The sequence below is a fragment of the Strongylocentrotus purpuratus genome, unplaced genomic scaffold (assembly GCF_000002235.5).
Source record: "Strongylocentrotus purpuratus isolate Spur 01 unplaced genomic scaffold, Spur_5.0 spur5_contig_868, whole genome shotgun sequence".
Classification (NCBI taxonomy): Eukaryota; Metazoa; Echinodermata; class Echinoidea; order Camarodonta; family Strongylocentrotidae; genus Strongylocentrotus; species Strongylocentrotus purpuratus.
The window spans coordinates 7,639-19,420 of record NW_022145577.1 but is presented as its reverse complement, the minus strand read 5'-3'; the positions used below and the strand labels follow the sequence as shown (position 1 = coordinate 19,420).

The window sequence follows — 11,782 nt, the reverse complement described above, 5'->3', positions numbered from 1 at the left end:
CTAATTCTGATTTATGTTATTTAAAAAAAATATATAACTATGCAAACACAATTCCCATAAGCATTTGCATATGCTAAATATTTGTATTGCTATAATGTGTGTCAGCAAATAAATGTTAACTCTGTTTAATACTAGACTGCTTCAATTTGGCATGTTTAAAAACTTCTTTTTGATATCGCTTTTTGAGCAAAATAAATGATGGCATCATGTATATGGTTGCTTACTAACAAGCATTTATGCTTTCTTAGAAGTCAGGTAAAATAATCACCACTAAAACTAAAACAATCTATCTTTTCAAACCATAAAAAGCTGTTTCGTATGACCTCCGCGTCATAGAAAAAGGGAATGTGCAGAATACCTGCTGAAAATATAGCAAAATATATGTACAAAGCTAAATGATGTCACCAAATAAATAAATACTATACACAATAGGCTTCAACAAACCCGACCGGCATGAGGTTCTTGGGACATCCCATACGAAAGTCTTTTTGACAACCGGCTGATCGTTCATCAGACAAACATTGGCTTCGTGTTCAGTCGGTCTCATTGGACGTTCCGCTTTATTAATAATAATACAAAAGATAGATTTATTGAGCGCATAATAAACATAAGTTTTTCTATGCGCTTTACAAAGTAAAAAATAATCATGTACAAGTATAATTAAATAGTTACAAAAACGAAATATAAAAACCTTAAACTAAAGACATGTAAATAAGAGTATTAATTCATCACGAGCAAAGTTAATATAGATAGCAAATATTTATGAAAAATCAATTTGAGTAACATATTCAATTATGATACATTAATTAATTAATTTATTTATTTATTAAAATTTCTAGGCGTACAAAACGCGTTCATTATGGTAATAATATGAAGAAAATAATGTGCGTAAAGAACAATATTTGCCTCGGATAAAAATAATCTTGTAAACCTTTAAAGAATACACAGGTTGTAAGACAGTGTGTCAAGTATACTCCTGCTTTCCTTTGCTAGAAAATGTATGGTGCATTATTTGAAACACACTAATGTTTGTGTTATTATAGTGAAGGTAGCGCTAGGCGGTCTATATAAAGTGCTTTTCAGTCGATCTTTACAGCTCGGCCATCCTCCCGAATGTATTTGATCTCACGGCGGAGTTATCAAGCATAAGCCTGAGCATCTGTGGTGTACGTAGTTTTCTTGGAACTTTGTACTGGTTGGCTGTAGTGGTCGTGTTCGTTAGGATGAAGTCATGTAACAGGCTAAATGTACCGGGTTTCACAATGTGAACGCTGGGGGTTGCTATGCAACCTTTCTCACGATACGATTTGTAGGTGAAAGACAACCGCTGCAGTTCACTGTCAATCTACAAGAGGAGAGCAAAAGTGAAACAAATACATGGTTCAATTATACGAGAAAAAAACAAACACTACGAGTAGAATAATATCGTGTGTAATTATTGATGGATTTAAGAAATAACACAGAAGCGCTTGCTCCCTCCCCCCTCGCATATTACGACATGGGTCAATGGGTGATGGGTCACAATGGGTCACTTTAACATCCCTAAACATGGGTCCCACTTTTTATCAAAAATACCGATGGGTCCGTTTTTTCAATGTTTTTCGAGTGTTTGCCATGCAAACACCCGGAAATTTTAAAAATTTGGGTCTTTTTTCGAGAAAAATGACCCCTTATAATGGGTAAGAGTTTCATGGCTTGAGCGGCACACCCCCGTCCAAACCAAATCTGAGTACCCCCCCCCCCCCTTTTCGGGGCGGGGGGGGGGGGGGGGCTCTTCTTCCAGTAAAACCCAACGTCGCATAACCAAAAGACAAGAGAATGCGCCCAAACGCAGCTTCATTTTTTAGTCCTCGCGTAGGGTTAAACCGAATTTTGGTTGAAAATCGGTCAAATTGCTCACACTGCTTAGCTTAAATATATATCTGATAGTGATTAACACTCTTACATTCCTTTTCAAAATATTTATTTAAAAAAAATCAAAAATGAATCTTTGTCAGAAGTCAATGCATCTTCATGGTACAAAAACGATAATGATAAAGTAGTGATCGTGATAGGTCTATCTGAGAACTCGATGACATATATTTTCTTAATTTTTCTTAAAAGCTAAATTCTGGATATTCATGTCACCGTCTATATTGTATAATTATTGTTTAGGTCAATTTGTTTTCTTCTTTGAGGGTGGGGGGGGGGGCGGTACCTTTGATTTTGAATAAGCTTACCAGGCAGTACTGGTCCTGATCTATGTCACCTGAGTCTGGATCTTGGTCCAACTCGATGAACACGATGTAATACGGACACACAGTCTTATCACGGTTATCTAAGATGGAAAGAGAGAGAGAGAGATAACAAAAACAATGGAAACTATTGCAAAAGAGAATAAATTTACGAGCAACCTTAACAAAGAAACTCACTGGGGTGGGGAATTTAAATCGGGGAGGAGACCGACAATGTCCATCGAGTGATAAAAAGTGCCTCTCCTGTGATAGCAAAGGTGCCCATTCTGAGTTGTAAACTGGTTATATTATGATATTTATTTTGCCTAGTGTGCCTTTCATACGATTTTCCTATTTTCATTTTAATGGAACCTGCCCTTTAATTACATTTTATAGATATACCACCTTACCGTACTTTAAAAAAAGATTCTGACAATTCAAAATTTTCCGTTTGTTTCTGTTGCATGAATTTCATTTCCAATGTGTATTTTTTATATACCCCACCATCGACAATAATTGTAATATCCTTTTATTAATGATAAGGTCGTTAGCGTTCGTAGCTCGCTGTTAAAAGAATCTTCCCAGAGGATCAACGTTTACTTTTCATAGCTTTACACAAATCTGGCACACCACCAACTGGGATAGAATGTCCTTTTCAAAGTGATTGGGCTCCAGTCGGTAATATTCGGATGGAAGGCATCAAAGTATCACAAAGCATGATATGTACTTTTACTTTATGGAACAAAGTAATTTTGGTAAAAGAGAACAGAGCTTGATAACAAAAGCCATTTGTGCATTACAAAAAACAAAAAACAAAAAATCTGGGACGCAGAGTATATATTATATAGCAGGGGGAGGGGGGGGGAGGGGCTTAGATAAACGTACCACTCTAGTTCTTTATTGTCCTTCAAAAAAGGGAGGGGTGACGCCGGTGCGACCCTATGCAGTTTGTTATCGTAGAGGGGATGGGGGGGGGGGGGGGGGGGGGTAGGCTAATAACAGAATAATGTGGTCATAGAAGACATTACAAAATAATATTAGCTGAGAAAGCATTAGAATATAGTACATTTTGTGCCTCCTCCTCACCTAACTCAGCTAAGAGTGTGCTTTCTGCTACGGCATAATCCCGTATCTGAACATCAGGCCACTGGTCCACAGCAGCACACATGGCTTCCTGCACTGTCCGCTGATCAACTTTCTCTGATACAACATTTAACATCTGACCAGACCTAGGAATATTGAACCCAAGAAACATTTTTTTGTTAACTGCCGAGAAAACCGAACCCTGCATAAGACCGGGATGTCGCGAACTCTTTTTAAATCTCATGACGATATTATGACGACTTCCTCTCGAATAAAATGTTCTAGAAACTTCTAGTTACCCATTTCCACAATGAACTAGATATGATATTCGATCATATAAACCAATCTATGTATTAATATTCTCTACTTTTATGTAGTAAGGTAAAATATATGGAAATAAATAAAAGGGTGTTGTTTGATGTCATACCTATACATGAACTCAGCCACGGGGGTATTCATGTGGAAACGAGTTATCTTGATGACGTCACCATAGCGAAACCGATAACAGCCGAAGAGTTGAGTGATGACGATCTCATACACGCCATCGATTGTCAGTTCATCAAGGAACAGCGTCTCGGGAGTTTCGTCTTCCCTTAAATAATTAAAATAACAAAAGGAGGCAAAGTCTTTTCTTATATCCAAGGAAGTCTTCACTTGATTCCCGTCCCCTGGGAACCAACGCTTCCACACATTATAGCATTTATAACTGCGTATTCGTTATGGGTACGTACGTAAAGGGAGATACTGTCTGCTAGGGTGGTTTTGTTGTTGATGTTGTTGCTGATGGTGGTGGTGATGGTGATGGTGATGGTGGTGAAATGTGTGAGGGGGGTATCTAGATATCGTAAGGGTTACCTCGAATTTTGTAAATTCAGCAATTTCCTATGTAGGAGTAATTGACTGGTTAGTTATTGTATGCTTTCATTTAGGGAGGCCGACCGTATGCAGAAGGCGGGGGTGGTGGGTGGAGGGGGCAGGGAGGGGGTGGGGGAGCTGTTAAAGATTGAGTTTGTTTGGCGATAAGACCAACGATAAACTATAGCAAAAGTTCGTTATCCTTTTCGAAGCTTTGGGCTTTGCTTTAGTTACTGAGATCTTCCATTCTGGAGCTTATATGATTTCTCATTATAACCCTAATCTCCAAATGAACTGAATTGATATTTCCTTCGTCTGACAAAATGATTAATGTCGTGAATCCAACGTGAAGTTTATTATGCTGAGTTCGGGCTTTCGCTCCGTTGACCATACCCTTGGTTGTCGTTGCAACAAATCTGCCTCGCAAAGAAGTAAGGGGAAATGGAAATGGTCTGGATCGTCGATATCTCATCGTGAGTTAAACCTTGTGATCATGAAAGGTAGCCAAAGGTACGTCAACGATGGCGTACAACTCACGGGCTTTAAATGTTATGGACTGTGTATGATTGTATCCATACATCGGGCCCTTACCTTCTTATCAGTAAGTTTCATAAAGCCGGCTAAATATAATAGTGTCATTCGTATACGTTATCAGATAATTGACAAAATCAGTTATCATTCATTGTCTGTGTGACGGGGAAATTGTTCATTTCAGAACTATTTGAAAAGGTTTGATCAAAGTTCCCAAACCAGACAAAATGTTCATAATTCTATTAATTTTCTATTAATATATCGATCACTGCATTTTCCTTGCCTTGTCATAAAGCTTTTGTTCCGCTCTGCACGCTGGTACAAAACAGGATTAATAAAAATAATAGTAATACAAAGGCATGATAAGACCCGATAGTTTCATCTTTCAAAGTACTAATTATGTATACATGGTATTAAGACAAACTAAATTTTGCTTGATGTAATCCATGGCATAGGGAAACAGAGAGAGCGAGGGGGTGGAGGGGGATACAGCGAGAGTTGATTGTGAGAGGGCGGTATATATAGTTATCTAACATGACTTACACATGCTCCTCTGGAATGAACTCGAGGGAGAGAGAGAGGGGGGGGGGGGGGGGGGAGCGGCGGGGGTAGGAAGGGGATACAGAGAGAGTTGATTAAGAGAGGGCGGTATATATAGTTATCTAACATGACTTACACATGCTCCTCTGGAATGAACTTGAGAGAGAGAGAGGGGAGAGAGAGAGGGGGGGGGGGGGGAGCGGCGGGGGTAGGAAGGGGATACAGAGAGAGTTGATTAAGAGAGGGCGGTATATATAGTTATCTAACATGACTTACACATGCTCCTCTGGAATGAACTTGAGAGAGAGAGAGGGGAGAGAGAGAGGGGGGGGGGGGGGGGAGCGGCGGGGGTAGGAAGGGGATACAGAGAGAGTTGATTAAGAGAGGGCGGTATATATAGTTATCTAACAAGACTTACACATGCTCCTCTGGAATGAACTCGAGGGAGAGAGAGAGGGGGGGGGGGGGAGCGGCGGGGGTAGGAAGGGGATACAGAGAGAGTTGATTAAGAGAGGGCGGTATATATAGTTATCTAACAAGACTTACACATGCTCCTCTGGAATGAACTCGAGAGAGAGAGAGGGAGAGAGAGAGAGAGAGAGGGGGGGGGGGGAGCGGCGGGGGTGAGAGGGGGATACAGAGACAGTTGATTGAGAGAGAGCGATATAGTCATCTAAACAGGACTTACATATTCTCCTCTGGAATGAACTCGAGAGAGAGAGAGAGAGAGAGAGAGAGAGGGGGGGGGGGGGGGGAGGTTGGAGGGGGATACAGCGAGAGGTGATTAAGAGAGGGCTGTATATATAGTTATCTAACCAGACGCTCCTCTGGAATGAACTTGAGAGAGAGAGGGAGAGAGAGGGGGGGGGAGCGGCGGGGGTAGGAAGGGAATACAGAGAGAGTTGATTGAGAGAGAGCGATATAGTCATCTAAACAGGACTTACATATTCTCCTCTGGAATGAACTCAAAGACTGTATACCCCGGTAAAAGGACGAACTCGTCTTTGCCTGATGTGATCCATAGGTTGATACCCATCATTCCTTCTGTCGCCCCTAAACCAGGTGCGTACATCGGGACACCTGCAAGAAATCAGAACACTTTCTCAGTCACAGAGGCTTCACTAGAGGGTAACGATAACAAGACTTGTTTGAAGTATGCCGGCGACTTGGTACCTGACCTGTCTTGTTTGAAGTATGCCCGGCGACTCGGTACCTGACCAGTCTTGTTTAAAGTATGCCCAGCGACTTGGTACCTTACATGTCTTGTTTAAAGTATGCCCAGCGACTTGGTACCGGACCTGTCTTGTTTGAAGTATGCCAAGCGACTCGGTACCTGGCCTGTCTTGTTTAAAGTATGCCCAGCGACTCGGTACCTGACCTGTCTTGTTTGAAGTATGCCCAGCGACTTTGTACCTGACCAGTCTTGTTTAAAGTATGCCCAGCGACTTGGTACCGGACCTGTCTTGTTTAAAGTATGCCCATCGACTCGGTACCTGACCTGTCTTGTTTAAAGTATGCTCGGCGACTTGCTACCGGACCTGGAATACACATGCCATTTAAAAACATTGACCGTAGTCAAATACTAATAAGCCTCTTAGCTTTATATAAATAATTATTTAAGTAATTCGTTTAGCAATGATTACCATATGGCCGATCTAACTACAAAAACTTCTCTCCATAGAATTATGTTTTATAATTTAAGACTTTAAATTTCTTTTCTTAAATCATTTAATCCACGATGGTCTTCGTACGCTGATTATTATGTTTTAATCGTGCTGTTTGTATGACCATTTGCAATATTGTGTTTTATATGTATTTTAATTTGTGCATATTCTATTAACGATTCCGCCATTGGCTGCCAATCACGATTTGTATTCCACTATTAATAAACAAATCAAATTACCTTGGTTTCACGATAAAAGCTTCAATAGTGCTATCAACTTGATACTATGATCAGATGTACTCAAACATAGATGTGGTCTGTGACGTACGTCACAAAATAATTCGACTAGCCCGAGACCACTCTGAATGAGGTGGGGTGTGCGCACGATTTTGTTTTCTTTAAGAAATCTCTTAGTACACTATCATGCGTACTTCATAATCAACTTTTCCCTAATAATAAAGACAGCTTCTCTCACTAATTCATATTTAGAATATTTGTTATTCGACCATTTACCGTAGTGCTTATTAAAGATTAGACATGGCATACCTTTGGCATATGTATCGAGTAGTACGCCTTTAAGTCCTGCGCTATCTACGGCATTGATGTAATGTATATGTGGCCATACCCGTCGAATGATACCATCGAAACCCTTCTCGAACTCTGTTTTGAGCTCAGCGGCCCTCTCCGGGTCTCCACTCCCCAACGATTTTGAAAACTTTTTCTGGACGTCGGACTCTAGGTTGAGATACGAGATGGTGCCGTGTTCGATGTCTCTGACGATATCCTGCCAGCAGTGCTCAAGCTGTCGCATGGCAGACATCAAATTGGAGGTAAAGTTGGCCATGATCCCCCCAAGGTTGCGGTCTCGGAGACCAAACAGAAGATGGATATATGTGGCCTCGAAGGGACGACTTATGAAGAAACCTTCTCCAGGAGTCGAAAATATGAGTAAGAATTTCTTCATCCATGGAGCAATCAGAGATCCAGGTCCCATTAAGATACCTCCTTCGGTGAATCTTGTGAGTGAAATGAAAGAGGGGAAAGGATGTGATCATGTTGATAGAACCCAAGTTCCATTAAGATACCTCATTCGGTGAATCTTGTGAGTGAAATAAAAGGGGGAAAGGGTGTGATCATGTTAATAGAACCCAAGTCCCATTAAGATACCTCATTAGGTGAATCTTGTGAGTGAAATAAAAGTGGGAAAGGGTGTGATCATGCTAACAGAACCCAAGTCCCATTAAGATACCTCATTAGGTGAATCTTGTGAGTGAAATTAAAGGGGGAAAGGGTGTGATCATGTTAATAGAACCCAAGTTCCATTAAGATACCTCCTTCGGTGAATCTTGTGAGTGAAATAAAAGGGGGAAAGGGTGTGATCATGTTAATAGAACCCAAGTTCCATTACGATACCTCATTCGGTGAATCTTGTGAGTGAAATAAAAGGGGGGAAGGGTGTGATCATGTTGATAGAACCCAAGTCCCATTAAGATACCTCATTAGGTGAATCTTGTGAGTGAAATAAAAGTGGGAAAGGGTGTGATCATGTTAATAGAACCCAAGTCCCATTAAGATACCTCATTAGGTGAATCTTGTGAGTGAAATTAAAGGGGGAAAGGGTGTGATCATGTTAATAGAACCCAAGTTCCATTAAGATACCTCCTTCGGTGAATCTTGTGAGTGAAATAAAAGGGGGGGGGGGGGGGAGGGTGTGATCATGTTGATAGAACCCAAGTCCCATTAAGATACCTCCTTCGGTGAATCTTGTGAGTGAAATAAAAGGGGGAAAGGGTGTGATCATGTTAATAGAACCCAAGTCCCATTAAGATACCTCCTTCGGTGAATCTTGTGAGTGAAATAAAAGGGGGAAAGGGTGTGATCAATGTCGGAAAGTTGCAAAGTTTGCCATCGAATTCAAATCTTTGTTTACAGTTACTATAAAGACATGCACATCTTTCAAAACACATTGTAGTATTGGCAGTGTAGAATAATGCATAATGCGTTAGTATATCAAAATGTTCAATTTTCTTGAGTAATGGAAGCGATTGCTTTCTTACCTTGTTTTTGGGGCAGTGTAAAGCCAAATATCTTGTTGCAACAGACTCCTCTCGTTGAAGGTCTTAAACGTGATAGCACTGACCAAACCGTACATGATCTTGTATGAATCTGATATATATGATTTGAGATAGGGCCACATTTTAGCCTTGCCCGTAGTACCGGAGGTGAGAGCAAAGCGCATTGGTGCCTCAGAAGTTAACACACCTTTCTCTCCAATTGCCATTCTGTCGATGTATGAGCGATAATGGTCGTATGTAGTCAGAGGATGTGTCTTCCTTAGATCATTTAGAAAATGAACGTCCTATGGATATAGAAGGTAAACAACACTCTTTTTGTTTTTAACATTTATTTTGAAGGGAATGATAATTAGATTATAATAATCATTACATTATTTAAAAAATTGATCTTTAATCAACAAAATGGGGGACTTTGACTGGTTTATTATTTTGAAATAACATAGAAGAATAGCCAAGTCCTCTCCCTAACTCCATACAACCTGTATGAAATCTTTAAGAATCATGCCCCACCCAAACTCAATGATCAAAATCCACGGTCTCTGAATAATGATGCAAAGTGTTGATAATAAATAATTAGTGTTCTTACTTTCAGCTTGTGTTGTCGCCCGTAAACTGTGTCACCGTTTTTTTGGATGATGTCCTGCAGGAGTTTCTCCTGTGCTTCACGTGGATTTCTCCACGCTGAATGATAATCACGCATGCGTAGTTCATTTCTGAGTAAGGTGCAGTTGATAAGTACGTAGTGGAGTATAGCTGTGATGACCGTATGTCCATCAGCTATTCGTAGTGTCGAAATGCGGACCGTCACCAATGAAAGCAGTAGACATATTATCCCTAGAGTACCTAGATAAAGTTAATTAGATTTTCCCTCCATTTAATATGCTTAAATGTGATTTAATGTTATAATAGTTATAGTAACTCTCGATAGAAGTCATGCATTTCTTTTCCATTGCATGTTGCATGTTATTCCATGTATAATAATGGGCATATTTAGGTAATAGAGGTATAGAGGTAAAACAAAAAGCATATCAGAAGAAATGTACTCAATATACGATCTCAATATAGATCTGTTTGTGCCGTAACAGTAGGTTTCATAATAATTCCATTGTTACCACTCATTAAAGGCCATGGACAGCATATACCTCTTTGTCGAAAAGAGATCAAGTTATTGCTTTCTACTGGGAAGCTCAACATTCATTCAGTGTTATCTATCTCTTTGTTGTTCTCTGAAAATGTTTTCATTAGGGAGTTCCGCTATTTGAAAAGCTGTCACCCCTACTAGTATTATGCCCTACCCCTCCCTCTCGTACACCGAACAATCGCACCTAAATGTGATTTCTTCCGTTGCTATGAAGGTAATTTTAGCCAAAATTAGCCAATAAGATTATACCAATTCAGCTCCACTTAAAAAAAAAAAACATGGTGTAATAATAACAATACATGGGCCGGCCGGTTATGCGTATTAACCAACACGAACAAGCCAACAAAAAAAAAAATTGCGAAATTTTCTGCGTAATTTTCAAATGTTAACCCCCCCCCCCTTGCAAAAATCCTGCGTACGTGCCTGACTGCTTACATATGGAAATGCATCAGGATTTATACTATCTGGTTGATGGTTAAGGAGCCAGCATAGCAGATGAATACAGCACCCAATCACTGTAATATTGCATGATCTGTAACGTTGATATTCCCGTTTCTTAGCACTTTTGTGGTAATAATGTTAAGAAAATCATACGCCATAATTACTGAATGGCATAAAAAGTGTTGTTTTTGACATGTGAACAAATTTACCTGTATCACGGTGAATTGTGTATATACATTTACATGTTTATAAGGCTGAATTCCATTCACGTGTAACTCGATCACTTGAATGTACATCTATATTGCAAAGACACGAATTTCCAGAATATAGTTCATATTTCTCGTTGACTTGTCCTGACAGAATGTCTGTTAGAATAACCCGGTATCCGATCTGAAATGTTTGGCACACTGCTGCTTAAGGTGTCATTCCTACAGATGGTTATTTTGAAAAAGCAGTATCCGGGCCATATTATGAGATTTATGACCTCTCCCTATTTAAGCGATACCTGTTTTAATATTCTTACCTGAAATAGTACGTTTCCACATTGCTCCGAAAGCATTGAGAGAATGAAAGCAATAATTAAGCCCGTTTACACCAATTATAAAAGACACACACGATAGCAACAGCAAACACGGTTGGATAGAGCGGTGAGCCATGTTTCTCCTACAACGTTAAACTTTGTACTGACCCTTTATCTGCTTGCTTGCTTTTAAATTTTGGCATGGAATCTGAAGCATTCTCTTTAACATCGTGATTTATGTTCCCTTGTGAATGAATGGTGACTAATTTCTAACCAAAAGGAAAGAAAATACACTACATGAATCAGTGGTTAGCGGAAAACAGCAGCTTATTGTCGGGTTGTGTTTGTTGACTAATCTCTTTATCTTAAACACGCAGCGATTAGTATTTAATATGGCATGTGAAATATACACACGTTTTCATAAGAATGTAAGGAGTGTAGTGTATCAAAGAGATGGCAATGTCTTTGTTTTAGTAAACAGTAGAGAAATATCCCTGTAATACTGGGTCAGAGTAAAAGAGTAGGCCGGTAAAAGGAGTAGCTCGTATGATAGTAGTAATAACTGTATCATAGTCGTCATCGTCATCTTATATAGTAGCGTGGCAGCGGCATTCACGATAATGATGGTGGTGATAGTACTAGTACTAGTAGTAGTGGTGGTATTAGTAGTGGTATTAGTAGTGCTATTAGTCGTGGTTGTGTTTACAGTAGTAGTAGTAG

General features: G+C 39.8%; 1 protein-coding gene across 1 annotated transcript; it reads right to left on the bottom strand.

The window, feature by feature from the left end:
• Positions 1-860: 860 nt before the first annotated feature.
• LOC100887919 (probable indole-3-acetic acid-amido synthetase GH3.9) lies at positions 861-11,213 on the bottom strand. Its single transcript, XM_030975882.1, has 9 exons — positions 11,066-11,213; positions 9,547-9,803; positions 8,943-9,244; positions 7,432-7,901; positions 6,167-6,302; positions 3,724-3,888; positions 3,300-3,442; positions 2,220-2,317; positions 861-1,345 (listed from the first exon to the last, which is right to left on the bottom strand). The coding sequence occupies exons 1-9, from the start codon at positions 11,196-11,198 to the stop codon at positions 1,091-1,093; spliced, it is 1,959 nt and encodes a 652-aa protein (XP_030831742.1). The 5' UTR covers positions 11,199-11,213; the 3' UTR covers positions 861-1,090.
• Between the last annotated feature and the right edge of the window lie 569 nt (positions 11,214-11,782).